Here is a 24,519-nt window from a genome sequence, read left to right as displayed (position 1 = left end):
CTCCAAAATATCCAAGACTAAATAAAACACACTTCCCTTTTATTGTATTTTAGTTACTTCCTCTATTTTATATGAATATTAGAAAAAATATATGGAGAAAAAAATATGATTTTTTTCTTCAATAGCTTCCATGTCATGTGACCGAGTGACTCCAAACCAGTATCAACATGTTTATTACTAAGGTGGGCTAATGAAACATATTTTCCTTGCTTCCTCTATTCTATGAACATTAACATGGAATAAGAATATGATTTTTTTTTCGCACTGTAGATTCGACCCTTTAAAAAAAAAAAAAACGCTCTCAAACTGACAAGACGCGCAATTTTTTGCAGCGTGATCCAGCTCTGGCACGGTGGGAGGAGGAAGGAGCGGAGAGAGAGGGTGTGTGTGTGTGTGTGTGTGTGTGTGTGTGTGTGTGTGTGTGTGCGTGAGTGTGTGTGTGTGTGTGTGTGTGTGTGTGTGTGTGGTGCAGGGGGGTGGAGCAGTCGGCGGAAGGAGGAGGGAGGGTTTGGTCTGCGGGCGCATGGCCGCAGCAGCAGCAGCAGCAGCAGCTCCTCGGCGCTGACTCGGTCTGTTTCCTCCACACCGACAACACACCCGCGTCTGTTGCGCTCACGGTTCCTTTTTCGCGTGTGTGTGTGTGTGTGTGTGTGTGCGCGCTGCGGAGTGACGGGGAACATTTCTACCCGGAGACTGTGCGTTTACGCGCGGAGCAGGAGACGTTCCATTCACGGTTGTTGTTGTTCCTCCGCGGAGCAGGAGCCGGAGCAGGAGCGCGGGACCGGGGGGAGGCTGCGGGTTCGACCGGAGCCGGAGCTGCGGGGCTGAGGAATCGTCTCATCGGCTTCTTGGTCGATCCACAGAGACCTGGGGCCGGCGACAGCGAGACGACACAAGGACTGTGTGGAACATTAATTCTCTGTTTTTATATATACTTGTATATATATATATTTTGTGTATATATTTCCTTCTGAGTATATGCAGCGCTGCCTCCTCTCTCTCCGGGGAACTGAGAGCGAGTTGGAGAAACTGTCCGCTGCGCTGCGCGGAGTTGGAGCCGCGGGAAGAAGAAAGACTGAAGAACCATCGTGGATTTAAAAAAACAAACAAAACCCAACTGCTTCTTTTGCTCAAGACAAGTGAAGGAAGGGGCCGAACGATCTGAATGAGCAAGTTGTGAAAGGAAAAACATTCAGACACCGAGGGAGGCGCTTTACACCTGTGCGGGGAGAAGTGCGCTCTCGTCCCGCTCCAACCCAACATCTAACCCCCCAGACACGTTCACCCCCCACCCCGGGGAGAGGGACCGTACTACTCGACTCGTGCCTTGGTTCCTCGGGAGTTTCCGGTGCGACGATGCCGCAGGTGGAGATGATCCTCTGCCTCCTCGTCCTCGTCGTCGTCGGCGTGTGCGTGCGCGGCCAGGACCCGGCCTCCAAGGTGGTGTCCGACCGCTACGCCGTCTCCTGGAACCGGACCAACCCCAAGTAAGTAAACTCCGTGCTGTATCCGCAGACACACACACACACACACACACACACCGGCATCCAGGGGGGTACATCACCCTTGACTCTGCCCGGTTGAACGTGCACTCTGACCGGTCTGCAGTAGTTCAATGTGTCGGGCTGTGTGCGCAAATTAAAACGTATCATGCTATTACATCCATTTGTAAAAAAAAAAATCTATTATTGCTATCATTAACTCTCCTGCGCACGCCACGTTGTCAGATTGAGCCTCAGTCATTTTCCTGAGAAAATGATGATTTATTTATTTAATAATCCTGCAAATCGGATTCATGTGTGCAATCGACCGTGCATCTTAGAAATCACAAATCACACACACCTGGAACAACTAGGCGTTTTAATCTCTCTCCCATGCGCAATTACGCACGATATTACGCACTGATGGTTTGGCGAGTGAGCGTTTGAAAAGTTCGCTTGGGGAGAACAATGTTGTTCCACGCTGAGCTGCAGCGCGAGCCCGATGCTGAGGGGCTTGAAATAACGCTGAGTCTGCTGCCATCGACTGGGTCTGACAGAGTCTGGTGCCTTGTGCCAAAGAAGCGCAGCCTCCCTCATCCATCCAGCGCAAGGAGTTCAGTGTGGCAGATATCTCTCATGCCAAATGTTCTGTTGTCGCCTATCACCATGTCCTGAGCATCACTGCTTTGCTGCTTGATAAAGTGTATTTGTGTGTTGTTGTTGTTGTGTTGGTTGAGTTGAGAATCCTGCAGTTTTGCAGAGTTCGGAGTCGCTGCCTGGTTCTAATTATCACAAGGATTTTTTCCTCCACAAAACCGTTTTTGGTTTCGAGCCCAGATTCTTACTAAAGTGACATTACTCCTCCCTCCTCGGTGACTCAGGGAACAACATTCTGATACTCTTGTGTGTGTGTGTGTGTGTGTGTGTGTCACCTTGCTTTAGTTGGACAGCAATGGCACCAATTACCAGCATTAGTGAGTTATAGTTTCAGGGTGAGTCAAATTCTGAAATTCATACCTACAACATTTGCTCAGGGATGAGAAACTGGTTTGTTGGGCTTCAACAAGGCTTGGTGTGTGTGTGTGTGTGTGTGTGTGTGTGTGTGTGTGTGTGTGTGTGTGTGTGTGTGTGTGTGTGTGTGTGTGTGTGTGTGTGTGTGTGTGTGTGTGTGTGTGTGTGTGTGTGTGTGTGTGTGTGTGTGTGGAGGGGAGGAACTGACGGGATGCTAACGATACAAATGCAAATGTTGCGGTGCCCCAGATGAAAGGACGACGGAGTTTCCTGATCCGCCGACAGGCCGAGATCTGGGTCCGATAAGGTTTCTGTTCCGTCCCGCTCTCTGGCTGCAGGTCGTTTAGTTTTCTCTTTCTTCAAACACTTCCCAGTTCCCAAGTCTGGTTTCTTCTTGGTTGCCATGCTCCCCCGCCCTCCTTCGTCCAAGTGTCCCCTCCCCTCAAATCCCATCCCATCCCACGCTGGGGGAGACAATATGTGGGGGGGGGGGCACACAGGGGCATTTCAGCAGCGGCCAAGTCGCAGCGTGGCGCTCGGCCCTGTGAGAGATCCACACATGCCGAGGTCACACACTCGCCAGTAACCAGGCGAGTCGCGGGGTTAAGCAGCGTAGAGGGGGACTCGTTGTCAGGGTCAAAATCGGGGCAGCGCCGGCCCCCAGGGGGCCCGCTGGGGCCCTCGGGTTGACGGCCCCTAGCACGGCACCCCGCCTGCACGGGGCTTTGTCCCGGCAGAATGGATGGGGGGATAAATAAATGAGTAACTCTTAAATGACTGTCTCCTTTTTTTTTTTTTTTTACCTCATTCATGACTTCAATCTTAACCTGACCCAGGCTGTTGTAATGTAAGAGAGGGTCGCCCCCCCTCCCCCCCACCTCCCCTCCCCTGACCCGCAGCAGAACCCAAACGGTGTTCCACACAAGCTTGCGGGGCCCCGGGTCCCTACTGTTTAATGTAACCATGCTCGGTATCGGAGCCCTGGGAACCTGCTGTGGTACAGTCCCAACTTCCAGATGAGCTTTCTTACCCCCCTCCCACCGCCTCCCCTCCCCTCTCTCGTCTGCCTTCAGTGCTGCATATTTGACCAAAGTGTGGGGCGGGGGGGGGGGCTTCCAGGACCCGAGCAGCAGTTCATACTCAGCCATTCATGAAATCCCCTACAGGAGCTGTGGAATCGAAATGGGAAGTGAATCGTGACAAAATGGAAATGCGATGACATTTTCGTGTTGTTGTTTCTTTTTGGAAGAAGTCTTTCTTCTTTCTTCCTTTTCTTTTGTAATTTAGATGAATGTGCGTCCACGTTTGCTCCACGCTTTCATCTCAGGGCCTCATCTTCTTGCGCTGATGCTCGGTGGCTGATTAGGCCGAGACGAGCGGCGGCGCTCGGGGGCGCTGCTGGAGGAGGAGGTGGAGGAAGAGATTTGCAGCCCCGGGGACGGTTCTGCCTCGCCTGGAGCCCGAGAAGCGTCCGCGGTGACAGCGGGTCGCTGTCGCGCTCCTATAGGCTACTTAATGAAATTAAAGGAAACTCCAGTATCAAGGAGGCTTGTTCGAATATTACAAAAAGGAAAACTGTGTGTGTGTGTGTGTGTGTGTGTGTGTGTGTGTGTGTGTGTGTGTGTGTGTGTGTGTGTGTGTGTGTGTGTGTGTGTGTGTGTGTGTGTGTGTGTGTGTGTGTGTGTGTGTGTGTGTGTGTGTGTGTGTGTGTGTGTGTGTGTGAACTGTGCAGGTTTTATAGTTCAAAGTTTTGGATATAATCACGACAGAACGTCTTTGATTCACAAGAATCCGTGGAGTTGGTGGCAGCAGAGAAACTCCTGTTTTGTCCGGCTCCCTTCGAGTCGTGCAGCCATGTGGTTTCTACTACATCGGCATAATAATGATGAGCAGTAAATGCGAAGCATCCGTACTGTTTGAATTCAAAATGTCTGTTTATACAGCATGTTTTCTCAAGGCTCTTTACCGAGTAGAGGTCGAGACCAAACATTCACGGACGAGAGGAAAAAAAAACCAAACTGGCTCCAACTGCGAACGGAGCTCTTTCTGCAATCTCCCAGGTCGAGTTGACAAAACGTCGTCGGCAGCACAGAGAAGATTAACATCGCTGCTGCTTCTTTCTCTGAGGGCAGATAATATACTGTACAGACTCACTGGCTCTGACACTGTTGCTGAATAGCGGTGAGACGACGCAGTCGTGTGTTGCCTGTCGCTCTTGTTGCCGTTTCTTATTTTCCTCCGGGATCATTCCAGCCGCAGCCGGGTACTCGTCCGCGAGACGGCCGTTCAGCTCCACGATGAAATATCGCCACGCTTTGATCTCGCGAGATCTCGCGGCGCGAGTATTAATCGCTTATCTGTTCGCCGTCGGTAGTCGGGTCGCGGGCAGAGCTCGTCCGACTTCCGTCTTTGCGGAAAAAGTGCTGCAGAACATTTCGACCCGAGACCCGTTTACATTAACAACTAGATTCATATTTGCAACTGCAGACTTGATGGGTCATTGTAGCGGAAGAACCCTTTATTCACGACTTGCTAACGTTCCTGATGACACGTCGATCGGCGTCATTGGAGAAAAAAAATGTACGAAACGAAATAATTTTTTTTTGTGTTTTCAGATATGGCGATAAAATAATGTGTGACTGTTGTTGCAATGTAGCTCCAGTCACATTGCAAGGCACCCTTAGTCAATGGCTTCGTAGACCAGAGTTTGCAGCATTAGCTATCTAATCTATAAAGTATTGCTAATCATTATTTGCAATTAAAAAAGCCTTTTCATACTGTACATACTGTAAAGGATGTAAATAGATACATGGATTTTAATGTGTCTGCGGATTAATGATCTAATACGTTTTAACAAAATATGGATTAGTCAGAGAAGCCACAAAGTACGTCTCCATTTCCCGAGTAGAAATATTAAATTGCTGGTATTATTAACAACAGATTCATTAATCATCAACACAAAGTCATAGGTACAGTTAATAAACGTCGGGCTCGGCTCGGGAGAAGCATGAAATCCAAAAAGTTGGGAAACAAAAGCTGAAGCCTTTCGCCTGGCGGAAAAAAAAGTCCTGTGAGAAAAATGGGCCACAGATGTTCCAAAACCCACCCGACGGAATAAAGTGAGTGGGGGGATTCACCGCCGCCCTGACAAGGGGCCATTAGTGTGAATCTCCCGCTCACCAGGTCTTTAGCTGCGTCATTAGAACCCGTCCGGGTCCAGATGGTTCGCCCGTGGCCCCGAGGTGTTTATTCGCCGCTGATAGGTGGGGATCAGCGGAGGGGTCGGGGGGGGGGGGGGGGGCGGACCGAGTTCCGTCCGTAATCTCCCCGAGCTGTTTGTGTCTCCGCCGCCATGGAAACCGATACCCCTCGTCATCAAAGAAGCTCATTGGGCGGTGGTGGTGGTGGTGGTGGTGGGATGGAGGTGGGGACGGGGGGGGGGGGGGGGGGGGGGGGGGGGACGGGACTAACGACCTGACAGCTGGGGAGAGAAGGGATTCCGGCGTTCGGGGAGAGAGCACCGTCACCCCAGGGGTCTCCTCTAATCCCTGATAATGCCCAGTCCAAAGCTTTCCCCCCGTAGCAGATGCAACACATTTCTCCTTGAGACGAATCAGACGATCTCTTCGCCGGCGTCTTTTCGTGTCATCAAGTGTGATGGTTATCGATCTCAAGAGTGACGTGTCCATCGCTCCGCTCCCGGTTTCTGAATCTCAACACACTGCGGTTATTTCTGCTTGACTCTGACACTTGTGCACATTCCTCTTCCTCCGCGCCGCCGCTACTTGCTTTTTCCTTTACACACGCTCTCTTTTCAATCTCCACTTAAAGGGAAACAGTGCTCCCGTCTTTTTCACTCCGGTCGCAGGCCGGTGTTGTGATAGTTTCCCAAGTGGCATTGTGAGTTTCCCCGATTGCATTGTTGCCAGTGTTTACCCTCGCTCTCCCCTCTCGGCCCTTTCCCCGGCTCCCCCGCCGCTCGGTTCTGCTTGGACTTTAAAGCGAGCGACCGCGTCCAAACATTGACTGGGTCTCTCCGGGTCTCGGCCCCTCTCCCGGCGCAGACCGGCCTGACAGGAGCCACGCAGAGAGAGAGGAGACGGGAGAGGTGGGCTTTTTGGAGACGGTGCATGTGTCACGCGAGGTGCGGCCGGCGGACTGCGACGGGGGGGGGGGGCACAAGTCGCAGGGGTGAGAGGAACTTCCGCATTAGGAGGCCAGAGGCTATGTCAGGGTCCCCGGGTGGGGTCAGAACCAGTGTTTCAACCCCTGAGGAAGTGTCAATCTCTGAAGGCATCAAAGAGACTCGGGTGAATGTGACTTCCTGCTCAGGGGCCTTCAGGAACCATCAGACGGAGGACGAGGGGCTCCTCGTCCGAGGGTTCCCTTCCATCGGAGTGCAGCAGCGTTAATCCTCCTCCTCCCCGCAGCCATGAAACGAAAGTGTCACTTCATCTTAGATCTGAGATCAACCATATTCATCTTCTCGTATCGTTTGTAACTTATGGATTCTACTTTGAAAAGGACGGAGCCCCAGGACAATTAAGGCGGGTGTTTCTGGAAGGGGGGGGGGGGGGGGGGTCGGTCGTCCTGTGGGGACCCCCGCCTGCAGAGAGAAGCTGCCCCCGCCCCTCCCTTCCCTTAACGCTGTGACTAATAAGGCCAGGTCCTCGGGCTGCCGGGGCCTGATTGACAGGAACTAGCGACGAGAGGTTACTAATAAGTGTGGCAGGTTTATTGGTTTACAGCAATAATTCTCTCCGGCTCCAGCTGAGCGGAGGTGCAGCAGCCCCCGTGGCCCCGGGGACTCTCGCAGCATTTTTCTTTCTTAGGTTAGTTGTGTTTTACACCATGAGATGTTTTACGGCCCTGACGACCTTGTTTTCCTGGAGCAGAACTACAAAAGCGACCAATCCAGAATGATTAGCTCAACTCCAAATTAATGTCGGCTTGTACGAAGGATTTTCTATAATCATGAGGTGTGGCGTCGACACGAAGAGTTTTTGTTTACGGTCGTCGCTCGCTCGCTGTAAATTTTCTAAGCAGCTAGTATCTAACAAGAAAGGTGAACTGATGCTCTAGAATCAGTGAAAAACTCTCAGATTGAAATACTGACCGTGATGTTCTAGAACAAGTCTCAGTATCTTCGAAGAAGGCTGCACAACATTCCCCAAATGGACTCTTCCATCAACTAGATTTTTTGTGAAAACCCCCCAATGTTGCAGGATTACTTCATAAATACCAACATAAGAAACGTTCCTTCAAGAATTTCTTCTGCCTGCGCTCGAATCTCGAAATAGACTCTTTCACCATCTGGAAGAACTTGACAACAAAACCAATATAGCAGGATTACTGCCATCAACTTCTAATATAACAAACTTTTTTCTAGAAAACTCCCTAAAAATGTCATTGGAAACCACGAAAATCAGTTTTTCTTCTTCAGTTATGTTAAGATCATGAAACGTTACAGTAGCCCCCCCCCCCCCCCCCCAAAAGAGGCGACTTGATGAGAAGCTTTGTGGGATCAGATCCCGTGTGTTTGATATGCGCCACAGTCAGTGGATTAGCGGCCGACTCTTCACGACTAATCTCACAGTCTCACTCCGCTGCACAGAGGTTCACTTTTCTGCTGTTTTAATCTTGATGGGGCTTCTTCTTGTGTGTGTGTGTGTGTGTGTGTGTGTGTGTGTGTGCTGTTTAAATGTGAGTGGTGAAATGGCATCCCCTGTGTCTTTGTAGGCACCGGTGAGGGCATTAGCAAAGAGGCTCTAAGGGGCTTAAGAGGTCAGCCCTCCCTTTGTGCGGAGACACAAAACACTTCCTGTGGGACCCTTCACCCCTCTCTGTTCTCCCCTCAGAAAGCCAGGGCCTGCCTGACCGTTCACATTAGTCAGCCTTAGCTCCTAATGACCGCAGTAAAGCTCCTGAAAAGTGCCTCCAAAATGGCCCTGAAGAGCCACTAAGCCGCGAACGGAGCGGCGGCGGCGGCGGCGGCGGCCGTGCGCGGGGCCGTCACGCGGGGCCGGAGGCGGCCGGGGTGCGTTCGGGGGAAGACAAGCGAAACTGGGAGTTCTGGGATCGTTTGGGTTTTTTAGACCTGCTGTGCCAAAACTGGGGCCGGTTTTTCTGTTATTGACGTTTATGGGTGAAAAGACGTGATAGCAAGTAGAACATGTGGGTTCGTCGGACGGGTCGGGTGCATTCGTCTTGAGCGGCACGTCCCCGGTTTGTCATTTCCCTTTTCTGTCCCTGACTGTTTCCTGTCTCTCCGTCACTGTCTTTGTCGGAATAAAGGCAAAGATTGCCACAAAAGAAAAGACCTGAAAGTGGGAGGAAACAGAATCAGTAGAGTGAACACGTCTCTCTGTGAGAGATCTTTCATCTTCTCATTTCTGGATTCAAAACCCTTGCTCGGTCTTGTAATGACAAATCTGGCACGTCAGTAGATGTGGAATCGTAGGAGAGTCCAGCTGAAATATAAAACGCCTGATTAAAAAAAAAGAAAAAGCCAATGCGATCATTTCGACACTCGGGGGCCAAAGAAACCTCAGAGTCAATATTTCTGGAACTACATGTGGGTCAGTGCGGCTTTGGACGGACGCCTGCGTTCCTCCTCATCAGGACCATATTTCCTGATTTTAAATAAGTGGCCGCTGACTCTTCGCTTTTTCTTTGCTGTGTTTCTTGGAGGGAAAAATTAGAAGTGTGAGCGTCTATGACTTTTCCACAGAGTGTTTTTTTTTGTTTTGTTTTGTTGTTGGGGCGAATCGTAAGTGATTCACAGGAGCGATAAAGTTCCCCGAGCGCATTCCTTCTTCTCTCTCGGGCCACAAGCGCAGAGAGCGAAAGACGTCTCTGACGAAGCAGCAACAACAACAGCGTCGCCCGCCGCCGCTTCCTCATTCGCTTTTGTTTCTCCACTTCAAATGTGTCGTGTAAATCGTTTGCCCGACGACGGTCCGGAGCTGGACCACAACACAGGGGCCCGGGTTCCGGCTCGTTCGGGGCCTCCTTCTTCTTCTTCTTCTTCTTCTTCTCTTCTTCTTCTTCTTCTTCTTCTTCTTCTTCTTCTCTTCTCTTTTCCACAATCCCGCGGCGTCGGGGGAGAAAACGAAAGGACGAATGTTGTTTATCTCCGGGTGCCGAGCGGCTGTCGTCGGGTGAACTTGGTGTGACTTTGCGGGACCTTTTCCTGTGTCTCTCTCTCTCTCTCTCTCTCTCTCTCTCCCTCTCTCCCTCCGCGCTCCGCCGAGACCCAAAGTGTTTCCTCCTGCTGGATTTCAGCGCACGCGGTGCTTTGGGACACACATTAAATATTAAAAAAGCTGTTTGTGATCTCACGATAGAGCCTGGACAAACCTTCACACGCAACCAGGAGAAATCCAGGTCAGGACTTTAATCGAGGGGTCGACGTTGTGTCGCTGCGTCCTTGTCCCCCCCCCTTCTTCTTTTCCTGGCCCGGTGCAAACTTTGTTGATGAATGACTGCGATTAAATTGTTTTTTTTTGGTATTTTATCATCACGCAACTTTAGTTGCAGGGTCATTAAAGTGAAATGTCAGACTGCCAAGATCTGCACACTTTCATAGACACACTTCTCCCCATCTTCGCCTTTTTTTTTGGGGGGGGGGGGGGGGGGGGGGGGGTTGGGCTGTGTGGCGGAGCACAGGCAGCCATTTTCCCCAAAAATTGGACTCCATTTTGTTTTCAGGGAATAAAAAGTAGGTTACGATTCGCGGGATGTCACCCGAGCAGTTTTCTGATCCGTCTGATCCACAGGAAGGAAAAAAAGTTCTTCGCGTCTGCAGAAGAAAACCTGTTCACGTCTGCTGTTCGTCTCTTGAAAGTCAGACTTTCCTGAAGCGTGAACTAAATTTTGGCAGAATATTTCTTTTTTTTTTTCTGAATGCAAATCGGTTTATTTTGAAATATTTTCCAGTTTCGTGTCTTTTTCTTTTTTCTTCACACCGTGCAGTGACCTTTGACCTGCTTTAAAAAAAATAAAAATATCTGTTCATCTCTTTTTGAAACAAGTTGATGTGATTTTTCTTGGTTTGCCGATATTTTTACGGAAAATGTTGGTTTTTAGTTGTTAGATATTACATATAAGTGTGAAGTTCTGCATTGCTGAATGAATAATTTAAATGAATCATCCTAACTTTGTGGCCACTTTGGCGTATTATACAGGTGTAGATCATTATGGGCTGAATTTGGGGAAAAAAACAATTCAACAAATAAGTGAAAAATTTTGTTATGTACAAAAAAAATCTGCCAGTGGTGAAGGAAAAACTGGCTTCAGGCTTAAATCAGGCTACTGCAAAACATAATCCAAGCCTAAGACTTAATAAGCAATAAAGGGATAAAACTATAGAAAATAGGGATAAAGGTTGTTGCTCCAGACGTTACAGAGATAATTGTACTCAAACTCTCCTCTGATTGTTGGAATAAGTCGAACCATCCAGTTCTTTCTGGACGCACGTGTGACACGTGAGTCTTGTGGCCTCCATCTGCAAAACAAAGAAGGACGAGGGACAATTTCGTCGAAACAAGATTAATAATCCGACTCAAATGCCGTGTGATGATTTCATCGATCTCTGACTAGAGAATAATGCTTCTAAAATAAGTTTGTGGGACCTTTTGTTGAACCAGCCTCTTCCCTGTCTCCCGGTCTGATTGACCTACTAACACGACGGCGATCGCAAACACAACCTGCCGTGTGTGGTTTTGTCTGTGGCGTGTGCCCATCGCTGCCGACGTCGCTGCCTCGCCGCTCATGTCGCTGGTCGCGGCGGCGGGGACACAGCGCAGGGCAGAGGCGCTCGCGAGCGGCTCTCAAGCCGATGATCTCCGCCTTTATGTCTCGGCTCCATCAGGGGGCCCCGGAGTTATTCTAGTGCATAATTGATGGAGGGGTTAGAATAGCAGAAGTAATGCGATGAGAGGGTGCAGCCGAGCGGAGCGAGGGATCGCGTGCGTGGGGCTGCAAACATTGCCGGGGACGAGAGGAGGGCATCTGGCGTAACAGGTCCCAGGGCTGAGTTTGACACAGAATATGTCACCGGCGCAGCCAATGGCGGCGCTCCCCGCCGCCGTCCAATCAGGCGTCTCCGCTCCAGCAGAGTACTACGCTCCCGTGAATCGCGGCAAGAGACTCTTTTCAGTTATTAGTGGCTCTCGCAGCTTCTGTCGTTTCCCTATTATTTGTGGTTTTTAAAAACTCGGGTGTATAATTGAGATAATTCACTTTTTTCCCACTTTGACTGGAAAGGAATGTTGTAAATCACCTCGAGCGGCCTCTTTCTTTGTCCCCGCAGTGCGTTCTGACCGTTGTCTTTCTGTGGTATCGGCAGTGACAGGGTGGAAATCACACCTACATAGACGAGCACCTCCAAAGAGAAGCTAATGGCCCAACACGCCTGTATTGTCTGTCTGACAAAGGGGGACGAGGTCACAGATAACCCGTCTCGTCCTGCTCCAGAGACACCGACCAACTCCGAGGGAACAAGCAGGAGACGGGTTTCACCGTCTGCCCCCAAAGCTCCACTCGGGTTCATTGTCATCAATGAATTATTTTAATGTTGTAAAAGAAAAGGTCGTGGCCAAAACAAATCCTGACAAACTCTTTCGGTTGTGTTCAGAGAAATTAAATAGAAGCAGCTTTGAGCTGAATATTGAATTATTGCATTTTTTTTTTTACATTTTAGATTGAAAAGATAAGATAGATTTTTTTTTAATTTGTCGTTTTTCATGTAAACATTTGTGATTTAATAAAATAATCATAAATCTCATTTGTCTCAAGTTAAAATCACTTTTTAGTCATTTGATTATATATATTTATTTTTTTAGCTCATATGACATAGCGCTGAAAATAAAGTCTACCTAAAAAAAAATTCTCTTAATCTTTTATTTAATCTGCAAACTGCATTTCCCTAAAAAACAAGAAGAAAATCTTCTGATGGTGTTGAGATCATCCAGCCTCGATGGAGAAAAGCTCCAGACACAAGAGTCAGTATCTTGGACTACATCAATATTAAGTAATATTAATATGAACAAATTCACGGAAACAATCCACAAATCTTTAAAACGCTCAAAAAAGGTAAATTTGTGCCGTTTCGTGACATAATTTCACCCAATTAACAGAACTTTTTTTTTAAATACAGATTTTTACAGTGTAATTACCAGACTTTAAAATAAAAAGTGATGAAAACTGAAATAAAACTTCCAAAAACTTGGTCTATTTCAGAGCCCACACGTCTCCGTCCTTCACACGGAGCTTCGTTGTGTCAATTAGTTCCATGTTCTGCGTCTTCGTGTGCAAAAATGTGCACCGCTAATGTGAATTTATTGAAAGTTTTTCTTATAATTATCCCTTTATCGCGGCGTAATGAGAACAGTGAGTTGTGTGGAGTCTGTGTGTGTGTGGGTGCAGAGACAGTAGTCGGTGTTTGAAGTGCGCTCTGAAGCACAGACCTGTCCAGCCCGAGCACTTAGAGGCCACTGGACCGGGACTGTGCCTATTAAAGATCATAAAATCTGGCTCATAAAGATGTTTTATTTGTTTCCTGAGTGTGGCGGCTGCTTAGGTTTCCATCAGAAGTCTTTATGGCTCAGTGGTGCTCATATTTCTGTCTGTGGACGGAGGTGATATTAAGTTTTAGTGGACTTTTGGTAAGTAGCGAAAACCTGGTCACCAAAAGTTCACTTCTGATTTTTATTAATTTTTTTGGTAAGTGGACTTTTTTTTTTTCAGCTGCAGTGTGATTCGTATTTATAAATCTCTCTGTCCTAAAGTGTCAATTTACACTACGTGTTTAAATTTTTGTGTCACAGTAAATTCAAATTCAAGTAGTTATTATTATAATTCATAGCCGAATACCAGAATCAGCAATATTACGTAAAAAAAGGTTTTTATTGATACAATCAGTTTATCTTTATCTGCATATATGTTCTTACATACTTTTCTAGATTTTCTATTCGTATTCTTATGTCATATTTTATAAGTATTTTTAAAATATTTTTTTAAATTATTTTGACAATTTTTTAAAGTAAATAATTATTTAAAACAATTTTCTAACATCTGCATCGAAGTTATAATTTTTAATCATACTTAAATTTGGTAGTAAAAATACATGAACACAAGATCGTATAATTATCACAATATATGGTTATATAAATATCATCTTTATTCATGCATATCTATATGGAATTAGTGCCAGTGTGTAAAATTACATAACAGTTACATTTAGTTAAACAAGAAATATTTTTGATTATATGATATTTTTGGATTGAATATTGAGTTAAAATGTAAAGAATTCATGAAGTAAAGAGCATTTGTAATAAAAATAAAAATAAAATAAAAATAACTTAAATGAAATTATTTCATCTGTCAGAATTGTAATCGTAATGTTTTTTTAAAATATTTTTTTTAAAGAACAATATTGAAAGATAACCTGATAGTACGTCTGATGACTGGTGTTTCACATAATATACGGGGTCAAAAAGAAATCATAATTGTAAGACGCTCAGGCATCTGCAGGGTTGACGTGTCGTTGGCGCCGGGTTCATTTCACTTTATTTGAGCTTTTTTTTTGATCACAGGCTTGAATAAAAACGGGGAGATTTGATCAAATAAGAAGTTAAGCAAAAAAAAAACAAAACTGGGGGCCCTGATGTGTTGATGTTGAATTCCCTGTGACTGCTCCTCTGGGGTCACATGGTCTTTTCCAGAAGTAGTTGCTGGTGAGGTCTAGACACGCGATACACGGGGGGGTTAGAGAGAAACACGCCGAGGCCAAGACGTCACGCACATTCACCGTCCGCCGAGCCACTCCTGCGCGGAGGAGAGGCCTGCTCCCAGTTTTGCCCAGCAACCCAGCATGTGTCAGTGGGAGATGTGGTGCGGTGGCGCAGAACCGCCTCGACGTCTCGACTCATCAGAATCAGAGTGTACGCTTCCTTCCCCCGATTGTTTTAGGTTTAGCGAACGGATCGACGGCGAAAGAATAAAGTTTGGTTTTCAAAGTGGCGGAGACGTTTCCTTCACGTGACTAATTGTTCCCAAGTGGAATGGAGACTTTGAAGAGCCGCTCTGCACCAGCTGAGAGGACTTCTCTTCATTTGGTGGTATCACGTCGTTGAGTCATTTGGGGGCCCACAAATGTTTCCTCTTTCCAAAATAAATTAGGTTACAAATCCTCCGATCCTGCGGTGAGCAGTCAAAGTGGATGGATATGCTAATCTACTCCCCCCTACTCCCCCACCGAAAAAGCAAGGGGCGTATCCTCCCAGACAGTCACCAATCAGGCTTAACCCCGTAACCCTCGCGGCAGCCAATGAGCCGTGGAGCAGCTGCGCCTCCATTGGCCCGTTTGAGCGCAGATAACCAAAACTGTGCCAAACACACCAGGGTAGAAATAACCCAGAGTTCCTTGTTGCCTGAAGGGAGCGAGGCTCTTAATGCAGCAAACGCGGAACTCGTGCTGCTGCAGCAGACGCAGCCTGCTGCTGCTTTCTGTGTGTGTGTGGGGGGGGGGGGGGGGGGGGTTAACTTAAATGCCAACAACTATCTGAATAGATCACCATCAGTATGTTGTCCGTGCATTGTGGCAAACACACACACACACACACACACACACACACACACACACACACACACAAGGTCACCGGGAGCTGAGTTTGCGTTCTCCCGTTCGTACTTGCTCATTATTTCTCTTTCTGTCTTTCCTTCCTGCCTCCTTTTTCTCCCTGCTTACAAACTGTTTGAACAATCACTATCATACTACTGTATATTTTTTCGCCTCGACAACCCCAACATTTGGTCTGGGAACCCGTGAAATCCCTTGCAATCGCACGAGGTGTATGTGTACGACGTTCAAAATGTCTTGTCTAACTGAAAAACATGCAAATTTCGCATATTTGATGTAAAGCAACGGAAAATACGTTTGTCATAACCCCCGACATTCGTTATAGGGCTTCAATATTTCCACGTCTTTATGGTAAAATACACTACGGTGCATGCAAATCCCATAATTCCTCAATTTCCCTTAGGGATCCTTAAAGTATCCATCTATCCATCTATCTATCTGCCTCTAGTGGAGCAGCTTCAATATTTGTTTTGACTATAAAACATCTCATACGTCCCATAAAGACCCGTCACGGGGTAAATGTGCGTAACGTGTGCGGTGATGAGAAGTCATAGTGCAGCGGCTCTGAGTGAAGTCGGCCTCATGTCTCCAGATGTGACTCGTCCAGCTGCTGGGTCCGACCGCTCTGTCATCAGATACGAGCCGGGCGATTAAGACTCTTTTCTCAGATTTCCTCCCAGCTTTTGTTCTGCTCCCCGCCGGGAAAAAACCCCCCACCGTCCTCCTCCATGTCTCGCGCGAACATTCGACCGCTGGACGTTAGTACGTCGCTGGCCGAGATTCGCGTGAACACACTTTTGAAAAACATGAATTCGAGTGGTCGGCCGCGTCTTTTTTTGAGATGAAAATTGCTTCGCTCGTGATGCTGCGCAGATGAGTGTCAGTGACTTTAATTTGGCGGTGTGTGTGTGTGTGTGTGTGTGTGTGTGTGTGTGTGTGTGTGTGTGTGTGTGTGTGTGTGTGTGTGTGTGTGTGTGTGTGTGTGTGTGTGTGTGTGTGTGTGTGTGTGTGTGTGTGTGTGTGTGTGTGTGTGTGTGTGCGCCGCCGACACACACATTTAATCTGCTGTGGAAAGGGAGTCTGCAGACTTTGGGGAGACGGTGAACACACACACACACACACCGGCCATGCATGCCTGCACACAGAGGCAAACACACACACACACACACACACACACACACAGACTCAGACGCCGACTTGTGAGCAGGGTGTCATATGTTTATCCTGTAAGTCAGCTGTTTGATCATAATTTTGTGATTAATCAGCCGTGAGAGCCTTTGAATGAAGCGCAGCTTTGAAAGTCGGAGTAATTGCAGCCTAATCCGTCTGGCCCTCTCCCGAATGCTTTTATGGTTTAGCGGAGCAGATGACACAAGGGGGCCGGGTGGCGCTGAGAGCCGTGAACTCGCAGGTCTTCAGTCCCCGGTTGGTGTCTGGTGCCCCAGATAGATTCCTGCCGCGCGGAGGGAGAGTATTTTATTTCGCAGCAGCATCTTTTTCTCCGCTTTTGTCTTTTCTAGTCCATCTGAGTCGGCGAGGAACCTGAAATCCTCTCGTGTCTGAGCTGCGATGCCTCAGGCCCGCGGGTCGAAAGATCAGACGACCACATGGAACCAAATTGTTCGGTTACAATGTTTGTCGCCTCCGTTATTAGACTGAACCTCTAATTCCTACAACTACACGAAACATACCTGGAATCGTTCTTCCTGCAAAAAGGACAACGTTTAAAAATAAACTGCCATAAAGTGTCCGAATGAAATATTTGGATGGGCGCAGTATTTGTGTGTGTGTGAGGACAAGGCGTAAGATCCGAGGTTAAAATCAGTTACACCCGATCTGCTCTGTGTGCGATCAGTAAACGGCGAGCCTTTCATCGTCCCGCCGCGTTTCCTCTTACCCGTGTTCTTCCTTTTCTCAAGGCAAATCAATTTTAGACTCACAACATAAGAGCGTGCAGACACAAGAGAGTCTCATCTTCTCTCCAGCGATTTAAAAAAAAAAAAAAAAAAAAAGCAGAAAGATCCCCCTTGTCTGCTGGAGTGTCAAGCCGCAGTTAGCATCCAGACAATTTCTCCGAGCGGACGCCATTTTGGGACCAGCGTTGCACCGCTGCCGCAAGTCGCAGGTTCCTCGCCTCCAACCGGTTCCTGCGTGGCATCACGCCCCCTCTCTCCTTTTGTTCCGCTCCAGAATGGAGTTGACGCGTGTGAACCCGAACGTGATACCGGGGGCCCCGACAGAGTTCATTATGCGCCCGCTGTTCTCACGGGGCGAGTGAAAAATCACCCCTTTGTGCCGGGGAATAAAGAGGCCTGCCTCTGACCTCATGGCCGCGCGGTGTAATGTCAGAGGGCCACACCCACTCTGCTGTGGAGCCGCCGCCGTGGAATCTGACCAGGGATCCCTGGGCAGAGAGCGAGCGAGAGAGGGGGGAAAAAAATGGCCTCTTGTAAACAAATGCGTGGATCCCACATGTACACCACACTAATTGGACTTTGGCTGCTCGCAGGATTTCTTCTCCCCCTCGAAATCCGAATAGTGCATTTTCTGCATTCTCTGCACACTGTCTCCTTCAGACCACACTCGACTCTCCAATTAGGGCTCCTTCTTCTTGAACGGACATGTTAAAGACTTCCCGCTCGCCGCAGCCTCCCCGATGCAGCTCTGTGCAGCATCAGAACCAGTGGAAATTGCAGACTCCGAACGAGGTGTGAACGCACACCCAAGCTTCGCATCGAACGGCCGTTGGCATCCGATCGCTCGGACCGTATTCGGAGGTGGTCTGGGATTCGTGTAGTCGTGGTTTCCCCCTTTCTGCTCTACGCATCTCCACCTCAAGATGTAACGGGATGAATATTTGGAATGGGGGGGGTATACGTGTAGCGGTGGTCCAGCCAGTCGAGGGCAGTGCAGTGTGTGTGTGTGTGCAGACCGCGCTCGCGGACCCGTTAAGAGACGTGCTAGCGCTCACGAGTTTTAGCTCACGAGTAGGTTTGGCGTGTCCGCGAGTCATCCTCCCCCTCTCCTTGTTGCGTCCTGTGTTTACGTGTCCTGGGCCACGTTGACGGACCACCTGCTCAACGCCCTGACGTCCCCTGCGTGAGCAGACGCACGTGGTCATTAAACGTGAGTACGTGTAAGTCAAACATCATGGGTGATTTCTGTTGCCCGGTAGGCGCCCCAAGGAAGATTGGATTTCTTCTTCTTTGACTTCCCGGCGCACTTTTCACGGGAAATACACGACGCAAAGAGCGATAAAGTGCAGATGTGTCACTCGAGTCACCAGGTGTGAACGGACGTACGTGTCCACGCGTGGTCGGATCACCCACGACGGCGCACATCAGCGCCAATGCCACTGGACCTCTGTGTGTGTGTGTGTGTGTGTGTGTGTGTGTGTGTGTGTGTGTGTGTGTGTGTGTGTGTGTGTGTGTGTGTGTGTGTGTGTGTGTGTGTGTGTGTGTGATATGTTTACATGTGTGATTTTTTTTTTATTACCATAAATTGACCGATATACACAAACACACAATTTTGATTGTGATTTTTGTCTCTTACTAAGACCCCGGAAATCTTTATTTTGTTCATTAAAAGTAGATTTTCTGTGCAAATCATCAGATTTTTGCAATGTTCGATTTATCCCAGTGCACTAATCTGCCCTTTTCTATATTGATATCATATAGGGACGTATTTTTTCTCACGTTTTAACAAAATAAGACTTTCAGTGTTTAAAAGACAAAATCTAATTGACAACATGGAGCTCCTCTTCGCAGCAGCTGTTAAAATCCTTTGGTTCATTCCGTCTTGAAACGGCTTTATCCCCGTTTCACAAAGCAGACATTAATTTCACACCGACTGGATGTTTTCTTTTTTAAAGTCGTCCCCCCCCCCCCCCCCCACTGATCTTATTCCATCGTCAAACTCCCTCATTCTGTCGATCATCAAGACACTGAAGCTCGTTTCTAGAAAAATGATTGGCAAAAGAAACCCACCCAAGATGTTTCTACTTGCTTGAACAAAACAGCACTTTGAAGGGCGGCTTCATAATGGGGAAAGATGTTGGCGGCTGCCGTTAAATCCTGCGGTCCCTTTTCTTTATAAAAAAAAAAACCCCAACCCTTTTCTCTAAACTGCGTTGTTCTGCCTTGCTTTTTAAGACCGTGACTCACTTCCAGAACATTCTCGACACAACAAGATGTTTTCACTTTGCTCAGTGAAAACACCAAGATGGCTCACAAAGCGCACGGAGACGTCCCCCTGCTGCAGCAGCTGCTGATGCATTCCTGGGACGTTCACCCTCCGCCCGACAAATCCAGACAATCAGACAAGATCACAGGCGGCGAGGGAGCTCTCCCGCCGCAGATCCCGGTAAAACCGTGCGCGACACACGATAGTCTGCTCTTTAATCGCCCGTAATTATCACACCACTCCAGCGCTCGGCACCCGGCTGCGCTCGTGAGGTTGATTCTGGAACGCGGCCCTCTGGTGTTCCATCCAGCTCCTCCATCCTTTTTTCATTTTCATTTTCCGTCCTCTCCCACCTCCCCAGATAGCGCTGCCGGCGGCGGCCAGGGAATGTGGAGACGCCGCATTTCTGCTCTACTAAACCTTCATGGGAAGCAAAAAAAACACGTTGCTTCTTCTGCGGAGGAAGAACTGTTCGTGGATTATAAGTGGCTGCGGTTTCCCGCCTGGAGGCCAAGCCTCCGTCGTACCCCTCCGGTTTATTCAGGGCCCCCCCCCCCCTTCCCCTCTTCGACTGCGCGCAGGCTCATAGGGATGGCTAGCGTGGCTCAGCTTTAGACCCTGGTCCTGCGCCATGAACTTGGCTTTCCTGCCCCTCTTCACCCCATTCATGTCAGCAGGCCCTGGCATTCTTGTTGGGCCCTTTTAAGTGTGTTCACTTTGGACGGCGATGAAAGGAGTCGGGGGAACACGGGATCTTAAATCACTTAATGAGGGGAGACAGGCAACGCTTTTGTCCGGCTTGTTCTGGAGCTGCGTCCAGCCAAAGGCCTCTAACGGGCTCTGACACCTCGCTCTGCTGCAGACCCCAGTGTGTGTGTGTGTGTGTGTGTGTGTGTGTGTGTGTGTGTGTGTGTGTGATTGTGTCGGTGCATCGCCGGCATCCGTATATAATTTTGTAGTTCTACATCTCGGCGTTTTGTTTCGCGTTTTCCTCACCGGCTCGCCCGTGCTTATTTGGTCCCGGCATTTGTTTCTTTCTTTGTGCGTGTGGTTCGGCGGGGGAAGGATATTTGTGTGTGTGGTGAGGCTTAAATGGGAGGCTGAGGACGAGGCCACGCAATGTGCTCGGAGGCGGCGGTGACGAGGACCAGGGCTGCTCCCTGCGGGTGTTTGGCCTTGGCCTACACTTAGCATGTGCTGACGGAGACGGAGCGACGAAGGGAGAACCCGGGACGGGGGCCCAAGAAATAAACAAGCGGCAGCGGCATAGTTTCCTGTTTGTGCTCGGGTCGTTGCGCCGGCCTCGCGGTTCCTGACACGCGGATACTGAAAGCACACAAACAGGTTAATCAGGGTCACGTTTTGACCCAAAATGGCGCCGATACCGGTACGTGGAAGTCTGAACCGGAGTTCTTTTTCAGTGCTTCACTCACTTACTCTCTCTGTAGGTGTGACACATTATCTGTTGTCACTACTAGTAGTGCAAACTGGAATATTTCCATGTTGCTGATAGTTGATTTTGCCCGACCACGTGCTGTAGGAAACATCTCATATCTCCCGTGTTTTTGCAAGGAGACTCACGCGAATGATGGTGTGACTATGAACCACATCTGTAACAATTGTTGGATTTAAAAAAAAATATATATATATATATTTCCCTGCTGAAGTTACAGTGTGGCCCGATGACCCGATGAGGAAGAGCTTAGCTTTATATCTCAGGCCTCCAACGCTGTGACATCACAATCCAGGAAACCCGTCCTCCAGCCTCCTCCGCCGCTGCTCCTCGCTCCTCCAGCCGCGAGATGAGCCGCTCCGCTGCCGCTTGACTCCGTCCACCTCACTCACTCCATTTTCACTCCACTCTTAACGCCCGCTCCCACATTCGTCACCCGTCCTCCGTCCCTCCCGCTCCCTCCCCCGTTTTTTTCTCTGCTCAAGGTTCCGTATTAGTGCCGGCGGGGCGGCTGTTTTGGGCTCGGACACTTCTCTCTCACTCTATCAATCTCCCATTCACTCACTCACTCATTGTCCCTCGCTGTCAACCACCCAACTCCACACACACACACACACACACACACACACACACACACACACACACACACACATTTCACACTTGCCCGCACCCACACTGACTCGCTGGCAGGCTGGTGTGTCGGTCACAGGACTCCCTTCGCCGGCTCTCCACGTCTTTAAATGAGGTTTGTGAAATCGTCTTCATTAGAACCGAGTAGGGCTTTTTTGGGAGGCCGGTGTTTTGGCGCCCTGGCTCCCACACCAGCGGCGGGATGAACTGTTGACGTATCAGCTGTAAACAGTTGTGTGTGATTGCGTGTAGATGGTGGTCTCCTAAAAAAAAAAAAAAAGGGCCAAGATTTATACGTCGTTCTCAATTTAGCCCCACTGCAGCCGTTTTCTGGGCTGTTAGACCTCACTGTTCCTTTTCAGCTGGCATCGAGTCCGCTTCCATTCACCGTCGTCCAAAACGAGAAGAATGCCACGAAGTTCCCATGGTAAATCACATTCACAATTTACATCTGAGGCCTCGTCCAGAATGCGATGAATACCGACGGGAGGAAAGGCTGCATTCACATCGCACCCGCAGCAGCTGCATCACGACAAATAAAAAACATAACCCTCTGCGCCGTTGTTGCCATTGGTAACGGGCGAGAAGATTAAATAAACAAGACATTTTTCCAGCAGTTTATTTCCCCCCTCGCCCCTCTCGGTGTAGATAGTAGAAGTGGCTAAAGCTGCATCCGCACATTTTCGCCCAGGTGAGCGTTAAAGCTCCATCAGCAATAATACTTGTCTGTTCTTATATGCCTGAAAAACATATACCAGGTGACCACTCACGTACACTGGGCATGTGCGTGCAGGTGTAAACAGGAAGCAGATCGTCTCCTCTGCAGTTGGTTGCGCAGTTATGGAAAATACTACGAAGGAGAAACAACAATGGGGAAAAGTAAGAGCAGGGATTTCTTCCCTTGACGCAAATCACGAGATAGAATTTGTACTTGATATAAGTTTTTTCAACTGTTGGGATGTGCTAGCATCAGACGCGCGCTAGTGTTTGACGCTAGCCCGTTTCTGTCGCTATCCCGTTTCTTTCGCTAACACGTTTCTGCCGCTAGCACGTTTCTGCCGCTAGCGGGGTTTCTGCCGCTAGCAGGTTTCTGATGCTAGCAGGTTTCTGACGGTAGCAATTGTCTGACGCGAGTGCGTGTCTGACGTTAGCACATGTCCGGAAGTGATGTTGACAAACTGCGGCCTGCACCATTTCTTTTGTTTCCAATTTACAGAGCCAGGGCTGAGCTGAAAAACAGATTTCCCCCCCCGCGCCTTCACAGAACCGGCAGCTAGCGGACCGTGAAGTTATTTTCGCGGAATTTTACAAAAAGCGTATCGGATTAAAATTGCTTCCTGCACCTTTAACTCATAATGCAGAATTATATTTTGGAATTGATTTGCACTAAAATCCTCCTGCCTGATCTGGATGAAAATGCATTTTCACTACATCACCGTCACACACGTTGAAATAAACAGGTTAACGTGACACATGAGCACAGTTCCTCTTCCCGGGCCCTGCGGTGCCACCGGTCGCTTCAGGATGTTTACTGCACCAAATGAGAAGTTTGTGCGGGAAGAAAAAAGAGAAAAGATACATACCGGCCCGACCGCAGTTCACCCGAGTGGCGGCTGAGGAACAAATCCCATTTCCAGACACCGCGTGTCTTTGCCAAACGGCACTCGGCCTGCCCTGCCACATCTGTGCCTACTCAACGGTTTCTTTCCTTTTTTTCTTCCTCCTCTTCTGCTGCTGCTTCATTTTTCTTCCCAAACACATGTCGACGTGTTTTCAATCAGAGGATCTCAGAGCTCAAATACGACGAGCTCGTGATTCTTATCAGTTTCTCTCCTCAATCTATTCGGCCTGCGATTTCTCTCAGGCTCTTATGCACAAGTTATGTTGGTGGAAAGAAAGAAAACAGAAATACTCTTTGCACTTTTGACTTTGAGGGTCTGAAAAGATTGGTCCCTGAGTTTGGCGACAGACGGTGCAGCGCGTGAATAAATATGGATTCATGCTCCGGAGACCAGACTACAAAAAGACGTGTACTTTGCTTTGCAGACGCTATTTTCTTCTTCTTCTTTTTTCTGCATCAGCGTTTGAATGGGGCGGGCCCGATAGGACAGGGGACCATGAGAAGCCCCCTGACATGAAAGCCGTCGTCTGCGCACCAAGGAAATTCTGCTGACACCTAATCACAAAAAAAAAGGAGAGAGGAGTGGGGAGGGGAAATAAAAAAAAATCAGCCGGAGGCCCGCAGCAATCTCCGCGGGTTATCTTGAGGGAGCGTAACCTTTGTGACACTGATAGGATTGTAGACAAAAGAGAGAGAGAGAGAGAGAGAGAGAGAGGGAACGACACACAGCAACTTGACCAACTTTTTTTTTTCCATTAGCTTTTCTTTTGCAGCGTGTGAGCTCCCTGGAGCAGCGGAGGTGATGGATGTCACGTCGCCCTCCGTCGCCGCTCCACTCGACTCGCCTTAATGGACCCTTTCTCTTTTTTTTGGGGGGGGGGGGGGGGACTTGAATGAAATTGATGGGAAAACTAAAGCCCCCCGAAAATAAAAATAAAAAAACCTCGGCCCTTGTTCCTTTCTGCTCTTCTCTCTGGTCTCGCGGAAAAACCGCACGCCGGCCGTATCAACACCATAATGTATATGACACAGTCATGAACAAAACTCCTCCTAGGAAATGTGGACGAGGTCGGGCTGGAGCCAGCGTCATCTCCAACACATATTCCCTCAATGTCCTCATCTGACAGAGTTTTTCTCATGTCAGGCCAAACATGTGACTCTCTCTAACCGCTGCCCCCCCCCCCCCCCCCCCCCGAGCAGCTGGTACAGACCAGAAAGACGGACACACAACTGTTTGTTTTATTTACCATGTATATGGAAAGAGGCTATTCGGGGACGGGGTGTAAGTCCGGCGTGATGAGGTGTTTAAATCAGGGGGGGATGAAAGGCCAAGCCCGGGGCTCTGTACCCTTGACGGACCGGGGTTAACTTTCTTCCGTGAGGGAGAGTGGATGATGATAGAATGAATAGAGCGGTGAAAGCAGTCGTCACAGACTTATTTTTGATATTTTAATTGAAGACAGAACGTCCCCTTGAGGAGAGCCCTGGTTCAGTTCAG

At 48.7% G+C, this 24,519-nt stretch overlaps 1 protein-coding gene across 1 annotated transcript in view; it reads left to right on the top strand.

Moving 5' to 3' along the window:
- The first annotated feature begins 497 nt into the window (after positions 1 to 497).
- LOC118285262 (ephrin-A5-like) overlaps positions 498 to 24,519 on the top strand; it is a 66,020-nt gene continuing 41,998 nt past the window's right edge. Inside the window, exon 1 of the mRNA XM_035608775.2 lies at positions 498 to 1,487. Coding sequence (XP_035464668.1) covers positions 1,357 to 1,487 — 131 coding nt within the window. The 5' untranslated portion in view covers positions 498 to 1,356. The remainder of the gene's footprint in view (positions 1,488 to 24,519) is intronic.

The sequence above is a fragment of the Scophthalmus maximus genome, chromosome 20 (genome assembly GCF_022379125.1).
Source record: "Scophthalmus maximus strain ysfricsl-2021 chromosome 20, ASM2237912v1, whole genome shotgun sequence".
In the NCBI taxonomy this organism is placed as follows: domain Eukaryota; kingdom Metazoa; phylum Chordata; class Actinopteri; order Pleuronectiformes; family Scophthalmidae; genus Scophthalmus; species Scophthalmus maximus.
The sequence above is the reverse complement of the archived record's forward strand: the minus strand, read 5'-3'. Positions and strand labels throughout refer to the sequence as shown.